Source organism: Echinops telfairi, unplaced genomic scaffold (assembly GCF_000313985.2).
Source record: "Echinops telfairi isolate 266 unplaced genomic scaffold, ASM31398v2 ScPeMD7_22;HRSCAF=79, whole genome shotgun sequence".
Classification (NCBI taxonomy): domain Eukaryota; kingdom Metazoa; phylum Chordata; class Mammalia; order Afrosoricida; family Tenrecidae; genus Echinops; species Echinops telfairi.
Genome location: NW_022103919.1, coordinates 9912839 through 9914528, shown reverse-complemented (window position 1 = coordinate 9914528; position 1690 = coordinate 9912839). Strand labels below are relative to the sequence as shown.

At 56.6% G+C, this 1690-nt stretch overlaps 1 protein-coding gene across 1 annotated transcript in view; it reads right to left on the bottom strand.

Annotated features, from left to right (window-relative positions):
- The window catches only part of SMC5 (structural maintenance of chromosomes 5), a 91397-nt gene extending 90094 nt beyond the window's left edge, over positions 1-1303 (bottom strand). Inside the window, exon 1 of the mRNA XM_004713826.4 lies at positions 1076-1303. Coding sequence (XP_004713883.1) covers positions 1076-1278 — 203 coding nt within the window. The 5' untranslated portion in view covers positions 1279-1303. The remainder of the gene's footprint in view (positions 1-1075) is intronic.
- Between the last annotated feature and the right edge of the window lie 387 nt (positions 1304-1690).

The window sequence follows — 1690 nt, the reverse complement described above, 5'->3', positions numbered from 1 at the left end:
TAAGTGCTTCAGGCAGTTGTTCTATTTCTATCTGCAAAGATCTTTTTTTAAAAAAAATCTATTGTGGGATGAATGCCTCCCATCTTTCAAGATTTTCAAGCCTCTCTTCACAAAGCTTCTTCTTCCCTTTTGCCCCATGGCAACTATATGATTATTTTTCTTTGATCGAGATTCCAACAGCTACTGTTAGCTGGGTAGATCTTGGCAAATTAACTTCTTATCCCATCAAGGGAGTTAATAGTTATCTGATGAAACATACTGTACATACAAGCAACTAGTTCTGGACCTGGCACAGGGTAGGCACTGAAAAACCGTGGCTACTGTTATTACAATTCCAACGCCCCTACTAAGATAGGTGCAAGCTTAAATAGCAACAACAAACCTGGAAATAAACAAAAATTTGACCTTGAAAAAATGAACTGTAAGATGTTAGGAGATAGAATGGCATATTGTTGAAACACGCACTAAATCCTTAAATGACTTCTAGTTGACTAGAAGGGAGAGAAAAATCAATCAGCCAAGTACTATGGATTTGGAGAAATCAAGTCAGCAGAGTAGGGCTTAATTTTGTTGTCCATTTCAACCTCATCCGGGACAACCTTCCCGTCTTATCTGCTCTGCACATCAGCAAATGCCTGGGCTCTAGACTCTGCTACACCAGTGCTACAAGGATCAAACTGCTGCCTCCTGAGTTTCCCGGGCCCACAGTTTCCACAATTACAGATAACGGCCCCTAAAGCCTGTAACTTGGAGAGAGCTGACATCTAGTCCCAAGCACGTCCCCAGCCTGCCAAAAGACGCCTTCAAAAAAAAAGAACGTTAGTGGAATGCATAAAAACCACAAAACACATCTGTTACCAAGCCCTCCACAAACGTCAATTTCCAGAACCTACGACAAATTTTTCCTCCCGGACATCCCGGTTTTTCTCTGCACGAATTCATCGCCCGGCACCCACTGTCCCTGCCCTGGGTGTCACGCACACCGTTCCGACGTGGAAACACACACTCGGCCGGCATTCCCCGGCCTGCGGACCCGCTGGCCTACTCGGCCGGGCACGGACGCGGGGCCACTCACAGGAAGTTCTCCATGGCGATGCGGACGATCGAGCCTTCCACGAAAGGGCCGGACGGCTGCAGCGGGGCCGGCGGCAGCGACGGCAGTGTAGACGGGGCCGACGTCCTTCTCTTGCTCGGGATCTCCGACGATGGCTCTCTCGGCAGCGCTCTCTTGGAGGTCTGGGGACTCGGGGTGGACGTCTGCCCGCTCGGAGCCGCCATCCTGGGCCCCTCTCAGTCCCGCAGCTGCCTACGTTCCCACCGACCCGCCACCCCGCTCCCGGGTTCCTGGCTCCCGCGCGAACTGCGCGGCGCGCGACAGCACCCGCGGACCCGCGCGGAGCGTGCGCACTTCCGACCCGCTCCTTGCGGCGCGCGACAGCACCCGCGGGCCCGCGCGGCGCGTGCGCACTTCCGGCCCGCTCCTTGCGGCGCGCGACAGCACCCGCGGGCCCGCGCGGCGCGTGCGCACTTCCGGCCCGCTCCTTGCGGCGCGCGACAGCACCCGCGGGCCCGCGCGGCGCGTGCGCACTTCCGACCCGCTCCTTGCGGCGCGCGACAGCACCCGCGGGCCCGCGCGGCGCATGCGCACTTCCGACCCGTCTGTTGCGGCGCGCGACAGCACCCGCGGGCC